At 40.1% G+C, this 27,719-nt stretch overlaps 1 protein-coding gene across 1 annotated transcript in view; it reads left to right on the plus strand.

Moving 5' to 3' along the window:
- ADAMTS18 (ADAM metallopeptidase with thrombospondin type 1 motif, 18) overlaps nt 1–27,719 on the plus strand; it is a 189,017-nt gene that overhangs the window by 155,409 nt on the left and 5,889 nt on the right. The window contains exons 15-20 of the mRNA XM_011990123.1: nt 16,548–16,689; nt 19,517–19,643; nt 21,785–21,989; nt 24,010–24,192; nt 25,490–25,702; nt 27,424–27,571. Coding sequence (XP_011845513.1) covers nt 16,548–16,689; nt 19,517–19,643; nt 21,785–21,989; nt 24,010–24,192; nt 25,490–25,702; nt 27,424–27,571 — 1,018 coding nt within the window. The remainder of the gene's footprint in view (nt 1–16,547; nt 16,690–19,516; nt 19,644–21,784; nt 21,990–24,009; nt 24,193–25,489; nt 25,703–27,423; nt 27,572–27,719) is intronic.

The following is a 27,719-nucleotide window of genomic DNA, read 5'->3' on the forward strand; positions in this document are numbered from 1 at the left end:
ACTCCAGCCCGGGCAACAGAGTGAGTGAGACTCCGTCTCAAACAAAAGAAATCACTGCGTTCCTCTGTGTCACATGCACTGAGCTGCTCTTGTGTTTCACATTGACAGTAAACTGGGTGTATAGTAGTAGATAAACAGAAAAGAAAATCCTCCTGCTGTAATGAAACTTAGAGTGTTGGAGGGTACAGTACAGCATTACACAAATGAATATATAAACAAAGGCAGATGTATAGATTGTGGTAGGTTCTTTGAGAGAAAATAAAGTATAAGAAAAAAAAAAAAGAGGGAGACTGTTTGAATTAGAGAGTTGGTGAGGAATTATCTGAGAATTACCATGTGAGGTGAAACTTGAAGGATGAGAAGAACCAGCCAGGTAAAGAGTAGAGGAAATTCAGGCAGAGGAAGCAACAATTTAAAACCCCAGATGGGTATGGTGGCTCATCCCTGTAATCTCAGCACTTTGGGATGCTGAGGTGGGTGGATTACTTGAGTCCAGGATTATGAGATCAGACCGGCCAACATGGTGAAACGCTGTTTCTACTAAAAATACAAAAATTAGCCAGGCGTGGTGGTGCATGCCTGTAGTCCCAGCTACTTGGGAGGATGAGGCAGGAGAATCATTTGAGCCTGGGAGGCAGAGGTTGCAATAAGCCGAGATCGCACTACTGCGCTCCAGCCTGGGTGGTAGAGCGAGACTGTCTCCGAATAAATAAAACCTCATGTGGAGAATCAACTTAATATTTTAGAAGAACTAAAAAATAGGCGAATCTAACTATAGCATAGTGAGGAAAGAAAGTATTGAGGTGTGAGACGGGTATAGTGGGGGCGGCGGTGGCCCACAGCTAATATAAGCCATGGTAAGGAGTTTGGATTTCATCCCAATAACAACATCAGGATTTCAAGAAAGAGAGTGGTTTACACCATCCTGGCCAACATGGTGAAACCTCGTCTCTACTAAAAAATACAAAAATTAGCCGGGCATGTGGCGCATGCCTGTAGTCCCTGCTACTCGGGAGGCTGAGGCGGGAGAACCACTTGAACCAGGAGGCAGAGTTAGCAGTGAGCCCAGATCGCGCTACTGCACTCCAGTCTGGCATCAGAGCAAGACTCCGTCTCAAAAAAAAAAAAAATTCAACCAGGCTGCTATGTAAATAAGTGATTAAGAGGCAAGAAGCAAACTGGGGAAATAGGAAAATGGTTCTAGAATTCCACGTAAGGAGTGACAGACACTGAAACAGGTGGTGACTGTGAAGGTGGCAGGATGTGGATCTGTTTGCAGTGTATTATAGTAGAGAATTGGAAGCTAGAAAAGTTACTAGAGATGTATAAGAAATGAACTCTGAGAGAGAAAGATGTGGGAGAGTCTCAGGTTTTTTCCCCAAGCATTTGGAGGATGGTTTTACCACTATCATTGTCTTGAGGATGACTGGAAACAGGTTTAGGGATAAGGGAAAATTCCATTTTAGCCGCCATATATTTGCAATGTATCTTAGATATTCAAGAGTAGCTATCAAGTAGGCAATTGAGTATGTGTTTAATGCATGAAAAAAAGCCTTGGAATGAATATGCAAATCAGTTCCTAAAAATACCTAAAAGAGTATAGCAGTATATCATTTGTTAACTGAGCAGGGCACTTGGATCCAACTTTTCTCTGATAAGCTGCCTCTTGGGAGAAGCCAAATAATTGCAATATCCAGAATGTGCCTTGTGAAGAAATATTGAGCCTTGGTTGACACCACCAATAAAGAGGAGCACGCACCTGGCATGGAGAGGCGTGCTGGTGCTGGAAACAGGATCTTCACAGATGTGAGGGCATTTGTATGTAGATGCAAATCTCTCATCTAGTCTTGTATGTGTGCCCTGCACTTGCACACCCACAGACATGAGAGTGGAGATGCCCTCATTCATGGCAACAGGGATGGCATCCTAGCTGTTCTTCCTGCTGTTGCTCCAATCGTGTATGTTTCTATCCAGATCTTAAGGTATTTTAGATCTTTCTGAATCTCATACACAAGAGCTACGCAAATTCAGTTTACAGTAGGCTTTGCTACTTTATTCCCTTGATGATATTTGAGACCCTCTGTGGAGGCAACCAGAGAAACCCACTAAGTGCCAGTTTCACAGTTTTAAGACCACGCAATCTATTATTCAGATTTCAAAAGCATAGCATTTTCCATAACATCAAAGGACTATTAGTAGATGATAGAGAAATATTTTTTTTTAGGCCGTGGTGGTAGAAAATGAAGGGTTAGTCTCCAAGAGTAGTGATTAAGTAGTACTAGCCTTAAATATTTACTAAGGAAGAAGAGTAGCAGACAATTAAAAATAAAACACACAACCTCAGATTCTAAGATGTTCTACACACAGAATGGCTGAGAGTACAGACTCTTAACTAGCTATATAACTTGGGCAAGTTTCTTAATCTCTGTGTCACTTAATGTCTGTATTTGTAAAATGGGCAAACAATACCAGCTAATTATTAGGGCCATTATAAGGATAACCGAAGATAAGTTCAATGCCTACAAAGTACTTAGCCCATAATGTTTATTACTATTGCCATTATTTTGCCTTCTGAACACATCACATATATTTTATATATATATGAAACCTGAGACCATATTTAGCAAACTGGTGATCACAATCAAGTTCAGCCCTAGGCCCACATTGTATGTGTGTATATATATAATATATAATATATGAGATATATAGTGATATATTATACAAAATATGTATTATACAAAATATATGAGATATATAGTGATATATTATACAAAATATATATCATATATATCATATATGAGATATATATGATATAGATCTGTATATAAATATATAATATACATTTATATATTTGTATATAAAATATAAATATATATATATTTTGAGGCAGAGTTTGCTCTTGTTGCCCAGGATGAAGTGCAGTGGCCCAGTCTTGGCTCACTGCAACCTCCACCTTCCAGGTTCAAGAGATGCTCCTGCCTCAACCTGCCAAGTAGCTGGGATTACAGGCATATACCACCATGCCTGGCTCATTTTGTATTATTATTATATTTTTTTTAGTAGAGATGAGGATTCACCATGTTGGTCAGGCTGGTCTTGAACTCCTGACCTCAAGTGATGTTTTGGAGGATGGTTTTACCACTATATCATTGTCTTGAGGATGACTGGAAACAGGTTTAGGGATCTCCTGACCTCAAGTGATCCACCTGCCTCGGCCTCCCACAGTGCTGGGATTATAGGTGTGCACCGTGCCCAGCCATGTATAATATTAAAATGGACAAAATAGATTAATGCTTTAGTATCAGGTGACTTCTTACATACGAATTTTTGAAATTCTTAAGAAAACCTCTCGTCCCAGGAGATATTTGAGTTTGCAGCCTTGATCATGAGTTAACTACCATCATCTTTCTAACTGGAGATACCTAGTCCCATCACATGCCTCAAAGATCTCATACCACCTACTCGAAAGAAGCTGTCATTAGGAGATGTTCTCCCAACCCTCTCAGCATTTTTATTTGAGAGGAAGAGATAAGCAATTCCCAATCAAAATAGACTATGGCCAGGATAGTCTGGAGCTCAACAGTGAATCCAGCCCCTGATATTATATGTTAATTAAACCTAAGTCATAGGAGTTGAACTCTCCTATTAAAGATTTCTGGATTTTTTTTCAGTCATCTTTTAGATATATTGTGTTCTTGAAGGTACCCGTTTTAGAGAGCAGGACTTCATTAATTTTTGCCAAGGGGCTTTCAATCCACCTCAAAGCAAATGTACACAAACGAGGTTCTGTGGCTGAAAGTGAACCTGAATAGGGAAATGGGGGCACATGTGTCTCACAATCTCTGCCATGGGTACTCAGAACAAAGTGCAAATCACTCCTGATGAGAAATACGTTTTTTACCGCTTAATGACAACCATTTTCTCTGCTGTTTGTCTCTCCAGTTTTGTTCATAGACACAGAACCATTCCAGCAGGCTTCCACAATTCTGTTTGTGATTTAAGCTTTGTGTTAAACTGATATTATCTGCGGGAGAACCACAACAAAGAATGAGACGAGAAATGATGGAAAGTGTAAAACAGAGATGGAATTCCTTCTCACTTTCACCTTTAGACCCTGAAATCTCCCATTGTCTGTTGATCACATTAGCCAGGCCATTGACATGCTGTCACTGAACATTAGATAAGCTTCAAGCTGAGCCATTTTATTTGTGCTTTGTTTAATCCATGCACAGCTCCATATGTCATTCATCTACATGATTTAGCCCTGACAAAAACTAAACGTTTAGATTTTTCACCAGGTGTAAGATTTTTCCTGATAGTTACAAGTTATTTTTGAGATGGCCGGGCGCAGTGGCTCATGCTGGCAATCCCAGCACTTTTGGGAGGCTAACGTGGGTAGATCACCTGCGGTCAGGAGTTTGAGACCAGCTCAGCCAACATGGTGAAACCCTGTCTCTACTAAAAATACAAAATTTAGCTGGGCATGGTGGCGGGCGCCTATAATCCTAGCTACTTGGGAGGCAGAGGCAGGAAGAATTGCTTGAACCCAGGAGGCAGAGGTTGCGGTGAGCTGAGACTGTGCCATTGCACTCCAGCCTAGGAGACAAGAACGCAACTCCATCTCAAAAAAAAAAGTTATTTTTGAGGAATGGAAGATTGGCCTCCTTTGGTGATAGAGTTCTCTAAAACTGATCTGGTTCATCAATCTATCTCTTTGTAAATAATACAGTCAGCACCTTGAATGACAACAGTAACAAAGATAAGATGTAAGGACAAATGTTGAGTAGATCGAAATAAAATCATAAAAACAAAGTCTTCCCCAGGTTCAATTGGATATATATATCATATGTTTTTAAAAGTAATTATTTACTACTACATAAAAGAACTACAGCAATATCTCCAGTAATACAAAATTGTAGTTTCTCCACAGTGGAATAAGGTCATATTTGCTTGCTTATTGTTTTCCAAAATATTTCCTTATGCACTCATTCTACCAATAGATTCAAGAAGAACTTAATGTCCAAGGAATCTGACCTATCTGAAAACAATCTAGATGAAAACTTGTATGATTAATTGGACATGCCTTGCTTATATTTTTAAAGGAGTTATGGTTTCATTCAAAAGTTGCAAATATATTTGAAGCAAAAAAAAAAAAAAAAAAAACCCTCCAGTAACCTAGTATTTTGTTTATGATATCTTTTCAGATAATTTGGGTTAATGCCTTTGGTATTTAAATTACACTTTATTGTACTCTAGAGAACATCATCAAATTGCTGGTCAGTTTTTAGCTCATGCTTGTATCTCTCCAAAATGGATGGAACACAGATATTCTAAAAACATAAAATTATAATAAGCAATAAATTATATTTTCCCAAAACTGGACTGTATATTGATATCCAAGTGATCCATGGCTGTATTCTTTAAAGGAAGTTAAATTAAGTTCATAGGTCTTTCCATACAAGAAGTATGAATTGAGCCAAAATGAATACTTTTGGAGCCAAATATATATTTACTCCAATATAAAAATGTTAAATATTTTTTATAATCTTGTGAAATGCTAAAATCACTGTGGGAACCTACTAAAATGAAAAATGCTGTTCCATCCACAGAAAGAATAAATCTATGAATGAAAGCACTCTCTCTTTTGGTGACCTAAAATTATGGCATATTCACTAAGTCCTTATGATGATGTAAAATTCAGCAGAGGTGTATGCTTCCCAAAATGCATGAGGATGGCACTGTGAGATTAATGTTCCTCTTTTTTTTCCTTCATATGTATGACATCATATTCTCCCCATATCTTGCTAAATTTCATTGTCATCTGCTTTCATGTGTATTGATGTAGGTAATTATCAAAACAATGTTCTTCTGTTCACTTCCTCTCATTGTCTGGTTTAAAAAATTAAACATTCATTGTCCAGCCCTGTGTTAGATATTGGAGATGCATAAATGTTTAAGGTGTAAGAGGGGTCAAGTGCAAAAATTCCAGTACTTTGGGAGGCTGAGGCAGGTGGATTGCTTGAGCACAGGAGTTTGAGACCAGCCTGGGAAACATGACAAAACCCTGTCTCCATGAGAATACAAAAATTAGCTGGGAGTGGTGGTGCATGCCACTAGTCCCAGCTATTTGGGAGGCTGAGGAGGGAAGATCCCTTGAACCTGGGAGGCTGACTGCAGTAAGCTATGATTGTGCCACTGCACTCCAGCCTGGGTAACAGAGACCCTGTCTCCAAAGAAAAAGAAAAAAAAAGATTAAGACATAAATTATATCACCAAAACTTTATAGCCTTAAGTCTTTAAATAATGTAAAAAACAAGCGTTGGTACGTGGATTCCATTCTTTCAGGAAGCAACATGGGTTAGACAAGGAGCATCTGCATAAATAGCTGGGATATAGGTTGTTCTGCTACAAACTATGTGACTTTGGAAAAATCGCTGAAAGGATCAGAGTCCCAGTTTCCTCATTTCAGAAATGATTTCCCCAGGTGAACTAATGTCTTCCACTGTGTCCTATAGCACTGTCCTGAAGTACTTTTATAGCACCCCCAAACCCTGAGTTATCAGACAATGACTTAGTTATCATTGTAGCTTCCACAATTGATACAGTATCTGGAACATCGTGGGATGTTTAAGAAAATGTATTGAGTGAACAGCATCCAATGATAAAATTCATTCGTCCATTTAAATAGTGCAACCTTCTTTCAAATTGAAGAAATCTTCCATGGAAGCAAAAAATAAAATGAAAGGAGAGCGTCTTTCACTGAAGCCAGGAGTGAAGGGACCAGAACCCAGCCTGTCCTTACCCCATTTCAGCCCTGAAGTCCTCTGAAGATCCCGAGGCTTCTGTAATACACATTTTAAAAACCACTGTATTTGATCATCTCTTGAGACTGGCCTTGACAACCATATGGTTTAAAGTCAAGTGCCGCAAACAGCGTTTAAAGTAATGAAATTTGATCTCCTAAAATGCATTTGAGGAATCAGTGTGCTTCCTAAAACACTTGCTTTCCCAAAGTGAGTAACTTAAACCTAGGAAGTCACTGACCAGTTAGTTCACAGTGGACTTACCTCAATCTAGATGAATAGCAATTTACCCTTTCAGGGTGTTGAGTTTGCCGATCATTCCACTTATTTCCTGGTATTTTCTAGTACAAGGCAGGATAATACAATCCTTGAAATAATCGACTGCTGTCAGTTAACCCCAAGAAATAAGTGCATGGTTTGATGCCAAATAAAAGTGTCTTCTGCTTCTGGTTATATTTATATGTCAAAACTTTACAGAATGTCTTCATGGGAAGCTCAAAATTTAAGCTAAATAGAAAACAGAACTTCACTTTTATCACTAAGTCACATGCCAGTCCAATTTTAAAATGCAGTCTGTATTACAGACATCCATTCTCCTTGGATCCTTGGCTCTAAATGGTTTCAACATTTGAAACAGGTGGATGTCAATGTATACAGTACTGGCCCCACTGATTTCCTTGGTGGCAAAGGGAAATACCTAAGGGTAACTGAGGATTTGTATGACTGTCTTAGGTCTTAAATTTCTTAGGCATTATTTAAATCAATCAACTTTTTGATCTTGAAATACATACAAATATATGCATATAAGTGACTTAGAGAAAAGGAGATAATTTTCTTGACCATGTATTTCTGTATTTCCCAGAAAAAAAAAACTAGTCATGTACATGCACACGTTAGCATAAAAGTAAATATTGATTTAGCAATCATAGTTTCTGAGATCACTATGGATGTAGCTAATATAAAACTAAATCATTTCCACGTATTTCAACTTATTTTCTACAACATAAGTCTGGCATAAAGACTAAGGAATCTCTCATTGAACTAGTGGACTTGTTAGTCATCCAGAAGATTTAAATTTAGCTTTTATTTTAATAGAGTTTAGGATATTATGTATCAGTGACCGCATTATGTTTATTTTATTCCCAAACGCATTTGGGAATACTGAGAAAAACTAAATCTATTTTAATTCTTCACCCCGAATATCTAAATTAAGTGTGCGTGTGTTGTAAGAAATTAATTTTTCAAGTGGTGGAATTGTGAAAACTGAAGATTAGAGTGACACTTTCACAAGGCTTTGTTGACAGTTCATCTGAAGTAGACATATATATGCTGGACTTTTTGAGTATGGCCGAAAACAATGTTTTTCCATGTTGAGGTTTGTAGGTAATTTAAGGTCACTGACTTTGTCCTTTGTTTAAGCAATATGGAAAAGGCCTGTTTAACATACAATTTTAGGAGACCTTAGCAGTAAGAATTAAAACATACACAAGTTTTGGTTTTATTTTTTTCACGATTAGCTAAGGTGTCCACTTAGAGATGACACATTCTCTAGAAGTGACTAGAGATGAGGTATCTTACTAGCTCATGTTCCTCCTTTCTCTCCTCTTCCTTTCCCCCCATTTCAATCTTTCTCTGTCTCTTTGTCTGTATCTCTCTCTCTCTCTCACACACACACACACACAACAATGAATGAGTCACATTCTCTATCAAGCTGTCATGCAGTTGGAGTGGAGGTGAGAAAATTCATCATGAGTGTTTCATTATAAAGTAACTTCATCCCTGTCTGATAAACAAAGTGATTCAGTATGACATGATAATACAGGTTGCTATTCTATGGCTGAAATATGACCACCTGTGTTTTTACAGCATTCCTTTTTCAAAAAGTTTTGAAAAATAGAAAAGCTCTCGTTTATGTTAGGATTTTTTTTTTCTCTATGTTTAGCAGAAGAAAAAGGTGTTTAACTCTTTGAAAGCCCGTTCCTAGTGTAATAGGGAGAATCCTGAAGCTGAAAACTACAGGAGCCTTTCTCATGACAGTGAGTGAGAAATAGGTTAACCACAGGCTAGTTTCAAGGCAGGAAGAGACATCTAAAGAAAATTACTATAATAAACAGCTTCCTCCACTCTTTGGCCAAAGGAGATGATGGGGTGGTGGGGACCAGGTGGACAGGCACATTGATCAATGAGATGACAGTGTGAGCACCACTGACGAAGTATTACCTTGTCATCCAGCTCCTTTGTGACTCTGCCTGCTGAATTCTCCCCAAGGTAAAGGGGCTGAAATGAGTAAGGAAGTGCCTCAAGATACAATCAGTGTAAGGGAAGGGATATTAGCCAAGTAGCATGGACTGAGTGAAGACACAAGACACAAAAGCAGCAGAGAAGTAATGGAGAATTAATTCAGAACAGATGATAGAAAAGTCAAACTCGAGAGGACGATTCAGAGGTACTTTTGCAATGGCACGTCATTTGTCTAGAGATTTGCCATTTGCTGTTTGAAGTGGGGGCCTCCGGTTAATTCATGGCAAATACTTTTGTGACGGGTTAGAGAACACTATTTATTTCTCCTCACTATACTCTGAGGAATGTTGATGAGTCGAATTAGAACTGTAGTCAAGGTTCAATGTGTCAGCCCACACCTTTGAAGCTGCCTGACAGATGCATTTCCAAATCCCTGATCAGGGTCTTTGTATTACTGTCTCTTGTCAAATCCAATCACTCACACATAATAGCAATGATGATACCTGGTCATGTTCTTCCAGCTTTGAAGCAAATAAGAAGTCAAAGAAAACTGGCTGAATTTTAACATCACAAAAGTTTCCAAGAATCACAGGAGCTTACAAAAACATGAATCCACACCACCACAAAACCATCCCTTCCATGAGACATAGGAGCGTAAGGTGCAATTTGGGCTTTATCAAAAAGGGCCAACCAATAAAGTCTAGTATATTTCAGTTGTTGAAACAATGATTATAAATAAATCCAGGGCAAAATGGATGGACGAGATCATATATGCTTAAATTTGATGCCAGTACGTTCAAGAAATAAAATTCTTAGGTTCAAACCCAGTGTCACAAAGTAAACGTCACAGCACGCCAGGGAGGCCCAGTGTTGTCTTACCAATAGTTAGCACAGTTTTTATAATTTTAAATTAGAATCCTGGGCTTGGTGTTTCAAAGCTTGAGAGGCAATGTTGTGAGAGTGAAGATGTGAGGTTTTAGGATGAAACAAGACCAGAGACTTGAGTCGAGTCCTGTCGCTGTGACTTATTAGCTGTGTGACTTTGAGTATTGGTTTATTCGTCTCCACTATTGGAATTAATAGCGCCTTCTTCATAAGGTCATTATCAATTTTAAATGAGATAATGCAAGTACAATGCGTTGCCTGGCACACAATAAGCACTTAATAGGCATTGTTATTTTTAAAGCAATCAAATACATTATTGAGGACAGGAATTGAGTTTCTTAGGATGCATTAAATAGCTAGTCTTTAAAATCTATCCATAACCTTTATGGCAAAATGAGGACAACTTCTTGAAGAAGAAGAAGAAAAAAAGAGGTTTTAAATAGTGAAACAAATACAAAGCTGACTGAAGGAATTTTAAAAAGTTTTAACATTAAAAATTAAAAGTGGGGGCAAAAGAAGGAAAATTATTTACCCATGATTACTCACGGTGTCCTTTGTTTTAATTTTATGTGCCCTAAACAGAAAGTGCATCCCCTTCCTTCAGAGAATGGTTGGTAGATTCCAGCCCCTGTCTGTGGTTTTCCAACTTAAGAAGCTGTAAATTTTATAACTCTGCACCCTGCGGTTAGAGCTGCTGAGTGTTGTGTCTGAAGTCAGGTGTGTGTTAAAGGTAGACATTAAACAGCTCTATGGAGGACCTGGAAGCATTTAAGGAGGTTGCTTGCCAGCTGTAAATTAGAGACTCCATGCCAGCTGGCTGGAAGATTCTCTGGACTAAGTCCAGTTAAGTAGACTGAATCACTGGCGGTCTTTCCAAATTTGTGCATTTGACGGCTTGGCTATACACTCTGACATGCGGCATGGGGTTGTAAGCAATGGCATTATTGTGATGTGGTGCCATTACAGGAGGGATGCAGTGCTCCTGTGCCCTGAGGGTGTTTGTGTTCTGCAGGAATGCTGAGAAAAGCAATGGACTGCTCTTGACATGGTCACCAAAAATGTTTTAAAATAAATGTGAAAAATGGGAATGATCATTTTCAAGTTACGTATTGCCCAAAATGTGTTCCCTGGCATTCCTAGAGGAAGTTAGTATCTCAGGTGGTTTTGTGCACACCTCTCCAAGATTGTCCTGCTTCCCCACATCAGTGGGAGAGGTTGTCTGTGGTTCAGTTGATGGTGATGGACACACTAAAGCACATGCTGAGATATAATCGAGGCAACCAAATTGGGAGCTATATTCTCAAGCCATGAAATGAGAGAGAAGTCATTGTTAGATTGCAGGGTCATTTAGAATTTGAAAAATTTTAAATTTTGTCTTAAAACTGATCCAGGTGAGAACACCTAGATTTAGTTGGGCAGGGCTACCTTCATGGGCATGGGACCTGCCCAGCTGCAGAGGACCTCGTGCTTGGAAGGACCCTGTGGTTTAATGATTCACTGTCACTGTTTTGAATTCTTAAGTTTTCAAACAATGACTCTTGAATTTTCATTTTGCACTGGGCTTTATAAATTACGTAGCAGTTTTTGAGGGTGGATTTGATTTCTTTAAGAAAATTCTGATTTTTTTTTAAGAACAGGGTGAAAGAGAAACTTTCCCACAGAGATTCTATGAGCCAAGTAGACAATCTCCAAAGGTTTAAGTATTTGCAGGCATCAAACAGTAAGAGATAAGAGGATTTCTAGGAGACTCTTGGTCACTGTTCTTCTCAACACAGGATAAAGGTGGGGGCAAACAGCATCTTAGTTATTGAGAAGCAAATAATATATTACAATTGGCACATACTTATCTTTTATATATTTGGTCTTGGTACTTATTTGTTTAAGTTTTTACTTCCTTTACAAGGCCTTTATGAGCTGATGTTAAGTAAATTCTTACATCAGCTTTCTGCTGGTTTATACAAATATTGTCTTTCAGTGTACATGATTACACATTGAACTCTGCATATGAATTTATAGCTATACAGATATTAAAGGCAAGCCTTGAATCATTTGATTTTGTAAAGTTAAGAGGCCTTCATTTCTGTATTCATTGTATGCATTAATATGTTAAGGAAATAAACTATAAACAATATGCTCTATATGCTACTGGCCATAAAACTAATAGTAACACACATACACAGGCATACAACTAGCTACTGTGTATTTTATGAGTTAATTTAAAGTTGCACATTCCTAAGAACATGTACAGTAAATTGTGTGTTATTTTTTTTGGCCAGATACTTGAGTTTCATATTACCATGATATTATGCAATGGATTTGTTCCCCTACTGCTGTTTAATATTCTGATCAGTGCTGGTATTACCTTCAGTTCAAGGATTTTACTTTGCTGAGGATCCTCACTTTCAAGTTTAGGAAAGGGGATGTGGGAAATGCAGTGTAACAGTTTTGTCCTCTTCAGAGGGGGAATAGAAATCTTCAAAGAAAACAGAAGGGTTTAATTGTTTTTGTTTTTGAGACGGTGCCTCACTCTGTGGCCCAGCCTGGAGTGCAGTGGTGCGACTGTAGCTCACTGCAGCTTCCAACTCCTGAGCTCAAGTAGTCCTCTCTGCCTCAGCCTCCCAAGTAGCTGGGACTATACGCATACACTACAACATCTAGTTTTTTAAAATTTTATTTTGGAGATGGGGTCTTGCTATGTTGCCCAGGCTGATCTTGAACTCCTGAGCTCAAAAGATCCTCCTGCCTCAGCTTCTCAAAGTGCCAGGATGATAGGAGTGAGGCACTATGCCTGGCCAGAAACTCAGGTTTTGTTGCTTTGTGGCTTCTTTGCTGTAATCGTCACCATGATTTGATATTAATAAGTGATACCTACAAAGCTTCTTTAGATGATGATGTGATTTCCTCTTCCACCTCAGATTTACTAAACCATTTGAATTCCTTTTATAGGATCTACAGCACTTGATTTTTTGAGACGGAGTCTTGCTCTGTGGCTCAGGCTGGAGTGCAGTGGCACGATCTTGGCTCACTGCAAGCTCCGCCTCCTGAGTTCATGCCATTCTCCTGCCTCAGCCTCCTGAGTAGCTGAGACTACAGGCGCCTGCCACCACATCTAGCTAATTGTTTTGTATTTTTAGTAGAGATGGATTTTCACCGTGTTAGCCAGGATGGTCTCAATCTCCTGACCTCGTGATCCACTCACCTCGGCCTCCCAAAGTACTGGGATTACAGGCATGAGCCACCGCGCCCAGCCCTAGCACTTGATTTTTAACCCAAGTAACTGTGACTCTGTTGTTTGTCTATATGAATCTGTCTCATCTTCTCCACTGGGGGATATCGCTTCTCCTCCTCCCAAAAGTCATTTTTTTTTGTCTTGACCGTGGAGGTCACAAGAGACATGATAGTGGCTTAGATCAGGGCAGCAGCAATATACATGAGGTGGTAAGATATGAGAGAGGGTGAAAGTTAAAGTAACACCATTTCTGATCTATTAAATATGAGTGTCAGAAGAAGAGAAGTCTAAAATGAGTCCAAGTTTTTATTTTGGCCTCATCAACTGGAAGGGTATTGCCTATGAGCAGTCTTTCAGGGAGAGGCAGGAAAGTTAGACATTGATAGACTTTTAAGCATTCAAGTGGAGATGCCAAGTAGACAATCTAGTATAGGAGATGGGCGTCAGAGGCTGGGCTTCATTCGTAGCTGTGCATCCAATATGGTAGCCATTAGTCACATGTGGTTATTTAAATTTAAATTAAAAGGCCTTTTACTTTGACCACGCGAGTGCATTTCAAGCGCTCAGTAGCCACATGTGGGGCAGCTATGGTGGTCACATCCTGGTGGAGATGAGGGCAGATGGAATCAGTGTGTACTAAAGACCTCGGACTTGGAGCCAGGACAGGGCATCCTGAGTGACAGCAGGGGAGGAGGAGGAGGATACGGATACAGACGCAGAGACAGGTTTGACAATGGGAGATTGTGTGAGTTCCCTTCTTGTTGATTGCATTGATCATCTTTTATGGTTGGCTTGAGTGAAGGTCTGGGGAAGCTTGACATCTGGTTGTTTTTGCTTAATACTGGTGACACTTTTATCATCACAGTCTTTTTCTTGAACACATTTTTTTTTTCTTAAACATGTCCTGCTGTTCACAGCAACATGTAAAAATGTTTTGCAGTGAAACCACAGGCCATGTATGGCTTAAGCTCTAGAATCTGTCTAAAAGGTGAAAGGGGAATATATTTGAAATGCCCATTGAAAATCTGTCAAACTACTTTTTAAATCAGCAGAACGTAAGTCCTAGAAGCTCAAAAGGCAAGAACTGATGTTCTTTTATATTTTCTTTGCGTTTCTATTGGGGATCTGTTCCCCTATGGCAGAAAATATTAGGATCTAGTTTGAATGGGAGGAATGGGGTGGTACCAGAAAGTGGAGATGAATAAGTTAATTTCTTTCTGTATAGCACTTAAACTTAAGCTTGCCTCTACTACGTGCGTATGTGTGTGATGCAACCCCTTTGTATTGCAATACCATTCTGCCTTGTGGGCCTTAGCGCACCATAACTCTTACACATTGCACTCATACTGTATTGCCACACAAGTAAATACGGTACACTGCATAATTTTCTCTGGTACAAAGTCTCTGCGTTTTTGTTGCATAAAAAAAAAAAAGCACAATAAGTGCTACATTTGAAATACTGCTTTAACTGAATAAGAAATTGAACTATCAACCGGCATCAGGATCATCTTCTGAATGTAAAACTGCTCTCACAATTCTAGTTTGACCATGAATAAAACTGTAAAGTTTCTGTATTTACTTAATATCAGATGAAAACATGAACAGAAACACTGCAGGAAAGCATACTATTTATTCAAAAATACTATGGAAATAAAGCAAGCATAGTATTTATTCAACATGTGTGAAATGCTGTGTAAAGTTGAACACAGAATTCCAAGAACAGTTGTATGATTTAGCTGTGAAAGTTTAAAAGAAAAAAATAAAAAAAGCAAAGGCTAGAAAGATCTTCAAAACTAAGACTCCTAAGACTGATTTTGAGATTTTTTTTTTTATTAGCGACTGATAATAATTGGGCATTTGTTCATGTAATGGTAATACCTGTTGTATTTTTATTGATTTTGTTTTGAATGGGGGTGGGGGAACACAGATCCATCTATTAACATTTTGATTGTTTCTGGGAGGCATCAAGATTTGTTTTGTTGCACTACAAAGTGATGTGTATACCATGGAATCTTAAGAGTCAGTCATAATACTTGTAGAGACATTTAAGCCAGTAGCAAAATAGAAACCATTGTGTAGCATCCTAAAGAGTGATCTGGTAAAATGAAGGGCCTTGAACAGCTGCCACCCACCAAACTCTAATGGAGGTGGGATCCCACCAGACGGAGACAGAGCCAGGGGTTCCTATTTTTAACTGGCAATCAGCTTTGCTTCTTGGGCATGAATGCCCAGTTCTAGTGGTAAAGTATTTTCCACAAGATTCATGGAGTGGGAAAGAACCAGCTATTTATATTCATGCTTTGAGCTTGAATAAGAAAAAAAAAAAAGAGGAGTAGTGAAGAGGGCATTAAGAAGGCAGACAGATATGTTGCCTACGTCAAAAACAAGGTGATGCATTTTTGCATTTTGTAGGCACATTTTGGTTGGTGGCTTTATTTAAGCTCAGTCCCTAGTCACTTGTGTGATCTTGCACAAGTTCTGTTTTGTTTTGTTTTGTTTTGTTTTCCCAATGAAAATATAGGCAGCTACATTATAGAGTTGTTAGAAGAATGTTTTATGATGCATTAAGAATGCGTGCAGAGTGCTGGGCACTTGGGAAGTGCCCAAAATGTGATTGCTCTTATTTTAGTAGTCAGACTTTATAGGATCAGATTTATCCTAAGTTGTTGCCTTTTCGGAGGTTAAGTCTATTCTAATGCCTATATTCCAATTCCTGATTCTGAACATGTTTCTTTTTTCTTACCTGCTCATCCTTGCACACAGTTAACAAATTCTCTTTGGGCAAATTTTCTAAGGAAATTACATTAGAAACACATTTGGATTCTAAAGTTGACGATAGCAACTCTAAGTGGGGGATTCTGTGGGTTTTGGAGTGCTTCCCTTGTTTCAACTTCCACTAGCACTCAGGAGAGAGCTTGTAAGTTGTGACCTATAGACGTAGATTCAATTTTAACTATTATCTGTAAGGCACCACTCTGTGTGTTTATCATGGTAGGCTTTTAACTTAGGGTTTAGACCCAACAATATAACCTTTCTGTCTTCATTATAATACATATACGTGTGTGTGTGTGTGTGTGTGTGTGTGAGAGAGAGAAAGAGTGTGTATGTGTGTGTGTGTTTGTGTATACGGTATGGGCTTATGGCAAATGTCAGTTGTGTTTTGCTCTTTAGTATCTGCCTAAATCACAGTTTTGATAACATGAAGTTACACATTTTAAAGTGTCCTGGGAAAACCTTAAGTCAACATAAAACATACTTGGGAACAATGAAGTATACCAATGTTAAGGTCAAAATGTCATGTAAATATCTTTAAAATGTTCGGTAAGACTTCTGGAATTTCAGGGTCTGACCTGTATCTTGATCTCTGATTTTTATCTTACACTGTCCAGATTCTGATGCAAGGCAAAAATCCAGGGATAGCTTGGAAGTATGCACTTCCCAAGGTCATGAATGGAACTCCACCAGCCACAAAAAGACTTGCCTATGCCTGGAGTATCATGCAGTCAGAGTGCCCCGTCTCCTGCGGTGGAGGTACATGATTTTCTCAGTCTGGCTTCCAAGTCTGTCTCTCCTAAAACAGGTTCTTTCACTCCAGGCATCTTTAACATAACATGGTTTACATAAGCCACCCAAGAACTGTCTTTTATAAGAACCGTCACCATAAAAGCAAATATTATGGCATCAGTTAAGGATTTTCCTATGTGGTAAGGAATCAACTCTCAGAAAGCTCAAATCAACCACAACCAAGGCTCAAAACTTACACATCTAAAACTGATGGGAAATACATATAAAATATATTGACTTATTTACAAATATAAGCATATTTATATTGTATGTATATATGTTTTTTTAAATTTTCAGCTTATAATTTAGTTTCCCCCAGTCTTGAGTTTTCTGTTGTTATAAACCTTCCATTTGGAAGTTGTAAAAGCTAGGGTCAAGGCAAGTGAGGACACAAACATGGCAAACTTAAGATGTCTATCCGAAACATGGCTATCCCCTCAGGGGTAAGGTCAGCAAAGGCTCTCTCACTAGAGGACTGGATTAAATCTGAGACAACCCTTGCAAAGAAGGAACAGCAGCAACCATCTATTTGGTGAGTAGAAGGAAGGCATTTTATTTAGATGTGAACAGTGTCACATATTTGGGGGTTAAACAATTGTCACACTTGCCCATTTGGGAGGAAGAATAAGTGCCCAAACATAAGTTCCTGACACCAAAGCCTGAATGTTGGTCTGTCATTTCCTATTATTCACAGCACCTGGTGACAGTGAGACTTCCTACTGGTTACATCCCACTAAGCATTATAAGCCTTCTTAGAATCGGAGACAGAGCAAAGACACAGAAAATGAAGAAATTCTTATATCTGAAAGGCCTATCTGTAGGTCCATGCTAATTAACAAAATATGAAAAAAATCCTTTTTAAGTATACATATATAAAATAATTGAAAAGTAATACATTTTCTAGTAATACACATTTTAAAGGCAATGGGCTATAAAGAAGAAAGGTAATCCCCATAATTTGTAAATAGGCAATAGCCAATGTTAATAGTTTGATCTATATAATTTTATTTTTCCCGTATGTACATGTAAGCAAACATGTGTTTGACAGACTCACATACCATGAGTATCATTTGTATCCCTCTGTACTGAAATCATGTTACAGACATCTCTTCACACTGTTTCATTTAGTCATAGATTATGAGGTTTTTCTTATATCCAATGTTTCTTGAGAGCATTTCCAATAGCTTTCTGGTATTCCAGGGAGAGCACAGTGCCTTGGGAAGGAGAGAGGTTTGATTTGCTTTCCATTTACAGAAACTAAATCCAGCCAAGAGGAGGATGCAGAGGAAGCCAGTTGCGGAATTCTCGCCTTGCCCTGACTTAGCAACCCCTTCGCATGATTCACAGACTCTGATGTGTCCTATATTCAAGAAAAAAAAAATTCAGATGAATAAGTCCTATTAAAGTCAACAGTTAACTTCAAGGAATGTTGATTTTTTTTTGTTGTTCTTTTTTCTTTTTTTGAGATAGGGTCTCACTCTGTCACCTAGGCTGGAATGCAGTAGCACAATTATGGCTCACTGCTGCTTCAACCTCTGGGGCTCAAGTGATCCTACCTCACCTTCCCAAGTAGCTGGGACTATACGTGCCTGCCACTATGCCTGGCCCATTTTTTTCTTTTTTATAGACATGGGGTTTCGCCATCTTGCCCAGGCTGGTCTCAAACTCCTGGCCTCTAGCAGTCTGCCTTCCTTGACCTCCCAAAGTGCTGGGATTATCAATGTGAGCCACCGTGCCTGGCCTTGATGTGGTTTTCATTAAGTGCTTCCTGAAAGCAAATCTGCTTCAGCCCCAGGAGCTGGACTAACTGCTAATCATTATAGCAGGAGTGACTCATTTTTTCTCAGGTTACATTTGAAGACAAAGTTCCAATGGAAATAAAAAACACAATTCAATTATTCATACATTTTTTAAGAAAATGTATGCCCCGATAAGAAGTCCTGAAATTACCGTTGAAAGCAAGGCAGTGGGTTGCCACTAAGGAAGCAAAAGCAGAGGCCGGGCGCAGTGACTCATGCCTGTAATCCCAGCACTTTGGGATGCCGAGGCAGGTGGATCACTTGAGGTCAGTAGTTCGAGACCAGCCTGACCAACATGGCCGCCTCTACTAAAAATACAAAAATTAGCTGGGTGTGGTGTCACATGCCTGTAATCCCAGCTACTTGGGAGGCTGAGGCAGGAGAAGCAGTTGAACCTGGGAGGCAGAGGTTGCAGTGAGCCAAGATGACGCCACTGCACTCTAGCCTGGGCAACAGAACGAGACTCCATCTCAAAAAAAAAAAAAAAAAAAAAGCAGAGCCTTGGCTGACAGGTTTTAATACATATTTAGTGAGTTCTACTCTTTGCTTTTATGTGCCCCATACTCTTAGGGAAGTATGAGAAGTTTCATGGTAAGGCAAAAATCTTAGGGTTTCCACACATAATTCACTAATGTTTTTTCTCTGAAGAACATTATCCATCTGATAATAAAGTATGCCTGGGATGTTTCCCTTTATAGTCATTCTGTTTTCAAAAGGTTATATTTATCACTTTATGGTTCTAGTATCCACATCAGTCTTGAAAACCAATAATTTACATGTTAAAATTACTAAAATATAAAATATATTATTTTAGGGAAGGGAATGGAATTCAAATTAGTTGCAGATTTCATCAAAAGGAGGTGCTTCCACAAAATATTTGGATTCCATATCTGAAATAAAATATCACAATGCTGGTAAATCAGAAGCTAAACTTAGAAACCAAATTGAAATAATAATCTGTAATTTTCACTTTGTCACTTCTGATGTCTTATCAGGTTACATAAATGTAAAGGCCATTTGCTTGCGTGATCAAAATATTCAAGTCAATTCCTCATTCTGCAGTGCAAGAACCAAGCCAGTAACTGAACCCAAAATCTGCAACGCTTTCTCCTGCCCGGCTTAGTAAGTCATTTAGAAATGCCTTTTTGTTTACTTTTGTACTTGTATGCCTTCATTGTTCTTATGAGATGATGAAAGCCCAATGTCAATCCTGCTAATGGAAAGTGATTCAAAGGTAGATGCAATACATTAAAAAGTAATAGAAGAAGATGAGCTAGGTGTGGTGGCACGTGTGTGGTCCCAGCTACTTGGGAGGCTGAAGAGGGAGCACTTGAACCCATGAGTTCCAGGCTGCAGTGAGCCATGATTGTGCCACTTACATATTAGCCTGGGTGAAAGAGTGAGATCTTGTCTCTAAAAAAAAATTTTTTTTAAAAAAGAAGATGGTTGAAGTTTACATATGAGTTGAAAAACACAAATTTACTTTTGGTACTCACTTGACTTTGGCTTGATAGCCAGGAATAAAGCTATTTAAAAGCAAGCTTACTTGGGATATGAAGGTGTCCTTTTTTTGGAGGGGAGGAAGAGCATGGAGTCTCTCTGCTGCCCAGGCTTTATGATAGTTCACTGCAACCTCTGCCTACTGGATTTGAGCAATTATTGTGCCTCAACCACCCGAGTAGCTGGGATTATAGGTGCGCGCCACCACGCCTGGCTGATTTTTATATTTTTAGTGGAGATGGAGTTTTGCCATGTTGGCCAGGCTGATCTCGAACTACTGGCCTCAAGTGATCTGCCTGTTTTTAGCATCCCAAAGTTCTAGGATTACAGGCATGAGGTGCTTTTTTCTTTTAACCTTTGCATAGGGATTCCTCTTCTCTGAATGGAATCAGACAGATACATAAATAACACAGAATCCTAAATTAGTTCAATTTGCATGTGGTTGTGTGCTTAACTTTTATGTAAATGGTCCAAGAATTTAAAAATCATAGTATTATGCAGGCCATGAAACCCCAAATGCAAAATTACACAGTAGCAAGACACAAAATAAAAAGAATGGGGTATGGGGTATAGGCCAAGTGGTAACTCCACCGCTGATGATGGCAGCCTTGGAGGAGCTCAGTGAGTTTGTTCTTGGATTGACTTTAGCCACACTATTGTTTGAAGACTAATTTTAAGTAATCTTCCCAGTCAAATGGAGTCTCTTTTATGTGATTTATCTTCTGCCAAATATATAGAATGAACAGAGTTTCTTCTAAAGCAGTGTTGTATTCACCGATGTTTTAGATCATCTTAATAAGTGGTGTTTGGTTTGTGGTGATGCAATCGTATTACACAATCTTTATATATAAAGATGTGCATATGTATATATATACATACACATACACACACACACACTCGTTTTTTCTTGCAAATAATAGTGCATTTGTCATAATCTGAGGCTGAGGCAGGAGAATCACTTGAGCCCAGGAGGCAGAGGTTGCAGCGAGCCAAGATCGATTCCATCTCACAAAGTTTCAATTGATAAACCATTCAAATATATACCAAATCTCAGAGAGATAGCTATTAAAAAAAATGATCTGGCAAATTTTAAAGAAAATGAAGGTATGTATTTAACTCATTAGTAAATTCAGGGGTAATCAGAAAAGTAACTTGGGGAAGTACCCACTTAAAGTATCCTCTGTGAGATCTTCTCTAAATGTACCCTTCTCTCCTGCACAAGCCTTTCTCTCTCTCTCTCTCATTGATCACTCTTCCATGAGCCTCACCATTGTATTTTATGTTGACTTCCACGGCAGCACTTATCGGAAAGTATTGTATTTGTTCACATATCCACCTCTTTACTGTGTTATAGGCTCCTTAATGGAAAGAGTGCTGCTGCCTTAATTTTTCCAATCCTAATGCTTACGAGAGTCCCTGATACATAGTTAAAATCCCAACAAATTTGGCTCAATGAATTGTGCAGATTTTAAAGTAACGTGGATTTCTTCTCATGCAGAGGCAGGAGTAGAACTGTGGGATGGTTTTTTTGTAGATAAAATAGATGATTTTATTTGTAGAACTGTGGGATGATTAAATGTGATTCCTTATATCTGGATCACATTAGTATAAGCCTCTGGATCCATCAAAGAACAATTAGAACAACTTATTGGTTCTGAAATTGATCCATGGCTTCCATAGGTGGTCTACCTTTCACAATAACTGCTTTGGAAGTTATTGTGCAAAGTTTGGCTTCATTGGAAATATTTGTTTTGCACTGAAAGCTGGATGCCAGATGAATGGAGTACATGCAGCAAGTCCTGTGCTGGAGGCCAGCAGAGCCGAAAGATCCAGTGTGTGCAAAAGAAACCCTTCCAGAAGGAGGAAGCAGTATTGCATTCTCTCTGTCCAGTGAGCACACCCACTCAGGTCCAAGCCTGCAACAGCCACGCCTGCCCTCCAGAATGGAGCCTTGGACCCTGGTCTCAGGTAACAGGAGAAAACTTGGGAGTTACTGGTCTCGTTCCCCATGAAGGCAAGTGGGGTACAGGTGTCTTTGCTCTCCGAGGGGCTCTTAGCGGTTTACATCTTCATGGGAATCTGCTAATGTTCTTTAGGGAACCCTATGAAATCTGAAGTGTCGGCATGCCTTTCCCAGAGCTTAGGATCCTCCTCAGAGGACCAGAAATTGGAGTGTGGGGGCCAGTTAGGCCAGACTTGTAAAAAAGCTAGAAAGGATTCCAGTGTCAGAAGACTGGCATAGAGACCTGGCTATGGAATTCCCCAAAGCTAACGGGAAACACAAATACAAAGAATGAAGCATAGAAGAGATATTTAACTCTTGCTTCAATGGGAAAGAGGTAAAGTTAGAAGAATACAGAGAAAAGTAGGGCATAGAGTTTGCTATGGTCACAAATTCCCGGTGAAAGACACAAAATTTTAAAGTTAGAAGAGACATAGAGCTACCTGTCCTTCACAGCTCAGAATTCCCTCGAAAGCAAAGGTTCTCAACTGTCGGTAAGTTTGCCTACCAGGGAACATTTTTGATTGTCACCACTTAGGGAGATGAGTGCTCCTGGCATCTAGTGAGGTAGGAGTGAATGTCCTACACAGCCCAGGCCAGCTCCTCACCACAAAGAACTATCTGATCCAAAATGTCAGTGGTGCTGAAGGGAAGAAGCCCTGCCCTAAGCATTCCAATCCTAATGCTTACGAGAGTCCCTGATACATAGTTAAAATCCCAACAAATTTGGCTCAATGAATTGTGCAGATTTTAAAGTAACGTGGATTTCTTCTCATGCAGAGGCAGGAGTAGAACTGTGGGATGGTTTTTTTGTAGATAAAATAGATGATTTTATTTGTAGAACTGTGGGATGATTAAATGTGATTCCTTATATCTGGATCACATTAGTATAAGCCTCTGGATCCATCAAAGAACAATTAGAACAACTTATCTTATTGGTTCTGAAATTGATCCATGGCTTCCATAGGTGGTCTACCTTTCACAATAACTGCTTTGGAAGCAGTTATTGCAGTGATAGCTTGCCTCCCTTGCAGTGATAGCTCAACCGCCGCTCAATCATGGCTGGCAAACAAATTTTAGGGAAGAATAAAAAAAGGCAAGAGTTTTACCATCTGAACTATGAAGCCAGGTAGCAGCCACTGAAGACAGTTCTACTGTGTTTTCCTTTAGGGTATGTTAGATGTTGGAGGATGCTGCTTTCTGATTAATTTCAGCAATATACTACCATATCCCCTACCAGAGGTCAGAGTAAGGCTTTTTTTCTTTATGTTAGGACATATCTGTTAGCACAGGGGTCCCCAACCCCCAGGCCATGAACAAGTACCTGTTCGTGGCCTGTAAGGAACTGGGCCGCCCAGCAGGAGATGAGCAGTGGGCGAGCATCACAGCCTGAGCTCTGCCTCCTGTCAAATCAGTGGCAGCATTAGATGCTCAGAGTAGCTTGAACTCTTTTATGAACTGCACAGGTGAGGGATCTAGGATGCATGTTCCCTATGAGAATCTAATGCCTGATGATCTGAGGTGGAACAGTTTTATCCCAAAAGCACTGCCCTGCCCGTCCATGGAAATACAGTGTTCTGCAAAAGCTGTCCCTGGTGCCAAAGAAATTGGAGTCTGCTATGTTAGGGAATTAGGGGTCAGGAGGGAGAGAGAGTATTTTTTAGCTTGTTCAGGGGTTCTTTCAAATGAGAATATATTCCTTTATAGCAGAGGGTAAATCTACATAGTACATGGTGTTGAGTCTAGTCTCTTTCTTTGCAGTAAGGAATATAATTTACAAAAAGAATTCAAATAATTGTTTATATGGTAGGTATGGATAAAGGGAAATGGGAGTGGGGGTGGTTAAGTAGACCTCATAAAAAGAGCTTTAGTTCATGGGGTTCATCCCACCTTTCACAGGAATATATTTAGTGTTTTTGTTTATGTTTTAATGTGGCTACTGAAACCTTAGGGGAATGCAAATAGAACTTTTTTTTCCTTCTCAAGTGTTCCAAGACCTGTGGACGAGGAGTGAGGAGGCGTGAAGTCCTGTGCAAGGGCTCTGCCGCAGAAACCCTCCCTGAGAGCCAGTGTACCAGCCTCCCCAGACCTGAGCTGCAGGAGGGCTGCGTGCTTGGACGATGCCCTAAGAACAACCGGCTCCAGTGGGTCGCTTCTTCATGGAGCGAGGTATGGTTTAGAAGTCACTGCTGGAGGTTTCTTGAGATGCTCAGCTGACCCGCTAGCATCTAGGCTCACAGAACTCCTTCTTGTTGCACACATTGATACCAAACGCCTGCTACGTGCCAGTTCTTCTCTCCTGATTTCTACTTCACGAAACATTGCTAAAACACCCCCACATTGTTCAGGCCTATGCCTGAGCAGTAGGGGCGCAAGATTTTGTATAGCACCCATAGAGAAACATGGATAAGGTATGCCAAGTGCCTTGATAGAAGTCTGTAATTTTATGGGAGAGCTCAAGGTTCACCCACGCTGGACTTCGGGAAGAACCCTTATCAGAAGTAGGGAGCATGGCCTGAAAAATGAGCAGGAATCAAAGCAAAAGGGGATTTGGGGGGAAGGTTGTGCCAGACAGAGGGTGCAACCTCTCCTCAGGAGTGATGACAGGTGACTGCACATTCAGTACAGAAGGGACATGGGATGGGGTGGAAAGATCATGAGGGCCTTGGGTGACACACTAGAAATATTTCTCACAAAAACTGGGGAGTCACTTTTATTTATTTTTGAGACAGGGTCTTGCTCTGTTGCCCTACTGTGCAGTGGCACAATCTCAGCTCACTGCAGCCTCCACCTCCCTAGCTCATGTGATCTGCTACTTCAGACTAGAGGCATGCACCAGTACACCTGGCTAATTTTTGTAGCGATGTGGTTTCACCATGTTGCTGAGGCTGGTCTTGAACTCCTGGGCTCAAGTGATCTGCCTGCCTCGGGCTTCCAAACTGCTGTGATAACAGGCCTGAGCCACTGCACCCAGCCTAAAAGGTTATTTTTGACCCTCGTCATGTTACCTCCTATGTGTGAGAGGTTGGGTAAATTTAAAGGGTAATTATTTGCTGTACAGTGGTTTTTCCCATTCAGCTCTTAATCCTTTTGTCTGGCCCTTACCCTCCTCAACTCAGATTCCTAACTCCCCAGGCCTTAGGTAGATCTGGACCTGTAAGTGTGTAACCCTAAACCTGGAAATCCTTTTGCCCACCTTGCCTTTCTCCCTCTGGACTCCATCTCACACCCATGTGGCATCTCAAGGTCCCTTTTTTGTTTCGTGAGGCTAGTGATCTATGTGATTTTGGGAAAGTGAATTCCATTTGCTGAACTTTGGTTTCCTTACCTATAACATGAGGTACTTGGCTGCTGTATCTTTACGATGAGTGAGTATGGTTGACCTTGTGTAATCCCATCCCTCCTGTTTCATGTGCATCTGTTCAGAAGATTTGACCTTGGTAGTCTTCACTTTTACACATCCTAGTGTTCTGCAACCTGTGGTTTGGGCGTGAGGAAGAGGGAGATCAAGTGCAGCGAGAAGGGCTTCCAGGGAAAGCTGATAACTTTCCCAGAGCGAAGATGCCGGAATATTAAGAGATCAAACCTGGACTTGGAAGAGACCTGCAACCAACGGGCTTGCCCAGCCCATCCAGTGTACAACATGGTAGCTGGATGGTATTCATCGCCATGGCAGCAGGTGGGTACAGGCAGATTGAGGAGGTTTCTATTCAAGTGAGATGTCGAAAAATGAGGCATTCTGCAAACAGTTGCTCTTAGTCTGTTAATGGTTGTCTAAGTAAAAACAACTAAGGGTTCAAGTTCTGAAGGCAGAATGGGTTTTGTTCTTTGGCCATCTCTGCCCATGTGGCCCTGGGCAGGTAACAATCTGTAAACCTCAGTTTTCACATCTAGAAAATTATTATCTGGCAGAGCTGATCATCAGAAAATGTGTATAGAACACTTAGCACCAGGCCAATCATACACTGCTAATTGCTGGTCATTGCTGCTGCTACTGAAACTATCACTCAAGTCTTTGTTTTAGAAATGCTGCTCACAGCCTTTACTCATTTGGTTCTTACATCATGTTTCTGAACAGTGGAATATGAACAGTGGAATAGCTAATATTTGTCAAGCCATTACTATGCACGGTGCTAAGTACTCCTATTCGTGGATAGTATGGTCCCTAAAGCTCAGAAGGTCAGGCAATTCAGCCAAGAATACTCAACTTTTAAACTTATCTTTTCGGAAGATGTGGGTGAAACTTTAGCTAGGATTGGTGTGTGATGCGGTCCTTCCAGCATTCCACCCAACAGATGTTGTTGCACAGCTGTTCAGAGGACTCGGGTGCTACCCACCTCAGAGTCCGGGTAGAGGTATAAATATGTGTATGTACGTTATCTATTCGGGAGGATCTGGAAACCAACACATGGATAAGAGGAAATTAGCATGATTGTCTTTGGCCAGGCATTGTGCTAGGTGTTACACATACTGCTGGGGATTTCTTTTTTAAATTGACTCTAATTAGATTAAGGGGTCAGCAAACAGTTACCAGCTGGCCAAATCTGCTCCCCCAATATCTGCCTGTTTTTATTAAACTTTAACTGGAAGGTAGCCATGTTCATTTTCTTAATATATTGACCACAGCTGCTTTAGTGCTGCAAAGGCAGGGACAAGTACTTGCAACAGAGGCCGCATGCCTATACAGCCTGAAATATTTACTATCTTGCCCTTTACAGGAAAAGTTTATTTAGATTATTTGATAACAAGACTTGCCCTCAAATTTTAATTGAGACAGAACTACAGTCAATTATAAGGCATATGTACATTTTTCTTTAATGCAGTAACTTTAAAATAAGAAAAATCCATTTAAAGGGCTACATTTTTCCCTGGTTTTTTCCTTTTGATGGCTATCTGGAAAAAAAGACAGTTGAGTTGTCTAATCACCGACTTCTAAGAAACACCCACTCTACCATGCCAACTCCAAATGTGGTTCCAGAGCTGTCTCTGACCATTTTTTTCTGTCCCAGTTTTGAACTATGTCCTCCAGGACTGCAGCTGCACAGATTGTCTGGAATTCTTTAAATTGTGTGATTAAGTCCCTAGCTGTGTCTGTATTTGTTTCTGCATTCTTAGAGCAGCTTCTGTATTTCTGGAGCTTCTCTTCTTTATGAGTCACTTAACTGGGAGACACACACACTCTTGGGCTAGATAGCATTTGCCTAAAACCCTTCTAATCAGATCAAAGGGATCACACTTGTTAGGATAGATGCTATGGACTGTAAGCACATGTGCCTGGCTCCAGCCAATCTGTTTCATCAGCAGGCATCTTGGTAATGTCATGAAGCATGGGAATTCCTTCTGTTTGATGTCACTGACCTCAGCAGAGTGTTTGACTCCTTCCTCTTCTCTCTCCTGCAGTGCACAGTCACCTGTGGGGGAGGGGTCCAGACCCGGTCAGTCCATTGTGTTCAGCAAGGCCGGCCTTCCTCAAGTTGTCTGCTCCATCAGAAACCTCCGGTGCTACGAGCCTGTAATACCAACTTCTGTCCAGCTCCTGAAAAGAGAGGTAAAAGGCACCATGCTCCAGTGAACTGTACTAGTCTCTAGATAACTTTTTCAAAGCCTACTTTGTTGGTGGTACAGTCTGTGGCATGGGTGAGCCATTCACCCGAAGTCTGTGTGACAGTGCTCCCTGGAGTTGTATAAGGCACCAC

This window comes from Mandrillus leucophaeus, unplaced genomic scaffold (genome assembly GCF_000951045.1).
Source record: "Mandrillus leucophaeus isolate KB7577 unplaced genomic scaffold, Mleu.le_1.0 Scaffold37, whole genome shotgun sequence".
NCBI classification, from domain to species: Eukaryota; Metazoa; Chordata; class Mammalia; order Primates; family Cercopithecidae; genus Mandrillus; species Mandrillus leucophaeus.